Below are 1697 nucleotides of genomic sequence, written 5' to 3' on the forward strand. Positions count from 1 at the left end.
ATATATATATATATATATATATATAGATATATATATATACTTATGAAGGTGAAACAGATTTCTTCAGCTAGCCAGTCGTGCTACTTCAGGCTGATGACGAGCAAAGGCTCAGAAACATGTCCCTGAATGCAGGCTGGGCTGGCTGGAGGAGTTTGTCTCCCCTTCATAAGGATAAGGGCACAGGAAATGTGTCAAGGCCTAATAGGAAGCTGTCTGGCTTCCTAGGGCTGAACAGCAGTAGTATATTCCCTTATTGGGACTGTCAATATATGTATATATATAAGACAGCAAATTTACAATTATTACCTCAGTGTCTGTGGGGTCCTGTTGTATATTTTCTTCCCCACTGTCGTACTTGGTGAAATAGTGCACGGCTGCAAACTGTATGAGTGTTGCTAACACAAATACGTAACACATAGCAACATAAACATCAAGCGCAGTGGAATAGGAAACCTTGGGGAGGTAAGTACGATTGTCCAGACCTAGAAACGTCATTGAAAGCACTGTGGTTGTTCCTGAAACGATAAAGCGAAGAATGTGTTTTTGCCGGTCGTCTGATTTCTTTTGGCGTTTTTGAGATTTGTTGAGGGTCTTTATAGAATTTAAGTTGGTTAGTAGCAAAGGATTGGCAGCAGGTTGACACTTACCCAGGGCTATCCTGTCGGATGTGGCCTCCCTGTGGATCCAGAACGACACCCATGACACCACCACCAGCAGGGTACAGGGCACGTAGACTTGGAGCAGGAAGAATCCCATGTGACGCTTCAGATGGAAGTTGACACTCAGCATGGAATGGAGAGCTGGGGGGGCGGGCGGAGGAGAGGAAGAAGAGGAAGAGTGAGATGTGAAAGGTGACACACAGACACACACACATTTAGATTGCTATATAAAAGTATGGCGATAAGCTTGTGTGTGTATGTGAGAGAGAGAGAGAGAGCGTGTTAATGTGACAATATTTGCATAAACCAGAAACCTTTACCAGAATTAGAATCTCCATGAACGATCATCATCATCATCATTGTCATCATCGTCATCGTCAACATCATCAACATCATCATCATAAATGTCATCATCGTCGCCGTCATCGTCACCATCATCATAATCACCATTTAATGTTCATTTTTCCATGCTGGCATGGTTTGGTTTGAAAGGAACGGGGCAAGTCACAAGGCCATGTTGGTCTCCAATGTCAGCTTTGGTGTAGGGCTTCTACAGTTTGATGCCCTTCCTAACACCAATCCCTTTTCACAGTGTACTGGTTCCTTTCTTTTGTGCCACTGGCGCTAAATGAGATTGCCAAGTAACTTTGCAAAGCAGGAAAAGGTAAAAAAAAAAAACTCCCACGACTTTGTGAGAAACATTTCAGGCATTTGTTTAGTGGTTGGGAAGCAAACTTCTTGCCACACAACCACATTTGCACCTGTGTTTGTGTATATATATATATATATATATATATATATATATATATATATATATATAAAGTGACAAGAGTGCAAAATGGTACCAGCATTGTGAGAAATTAGAGTCCAAATGACTCATTAGCCACAAAAAGCACTATCTTAGTAGATATATATATATATATACACACTTATACTCACACACATACATATATATATACATACATATGTGTGTGTATATATATATATATATATATACACATACATACATACACATATACTCAGACACATACGTATATA

At 40.1% G+C, this 1697-nt stretch overlaps 1 protein-coding gene across 2 annotated transcripts in view; it reads right to left on the minus strand.

Annotated features, from left to right (window-relative positions):
- LOC106883576 (gamma-aminobutyric acid receptor alpha-like) overlaps positions 1-1697 on the minus strand; it is a 29179-nt gene that overhangs the window by 2189 nt on the left and 25293 nt on the right. Inside the window, exons 7-8 of one of the 2 annotated variants that reach the window (XM_052978171.1) lie at positions 648-800; positions 307-515 (exon numbers count right to left, since the gene is read on the minus strand). In XM_052978171.1, coding sequence (XP_052834131.1) covers positions 307-515; positions 648-800 — 362 coding nt within the window. The remainder of the gene's footprint in view (positions 1-306; positions 516-647; positions 801-1697) is intronic. The other variant, XM_052978172.1, reaches the window with a different exon arrangement.

Source organism: Octopus bimaculoides, chromosome 30 (assembly GCF_001194135.2).
Source record: "Octopus bimaculoides isolate UCB-OBI-ISO-001 chromosome 30, ASM119413v2, whole genome shotgun sequence".
NCBI classification, from domain to species: domain Eukaryota; kingdom Metazoa; phylum Mollusca; class Cephalopoda; order Octopoda; family Octopodidae; genus Octopus; species Octopus bimaculoides.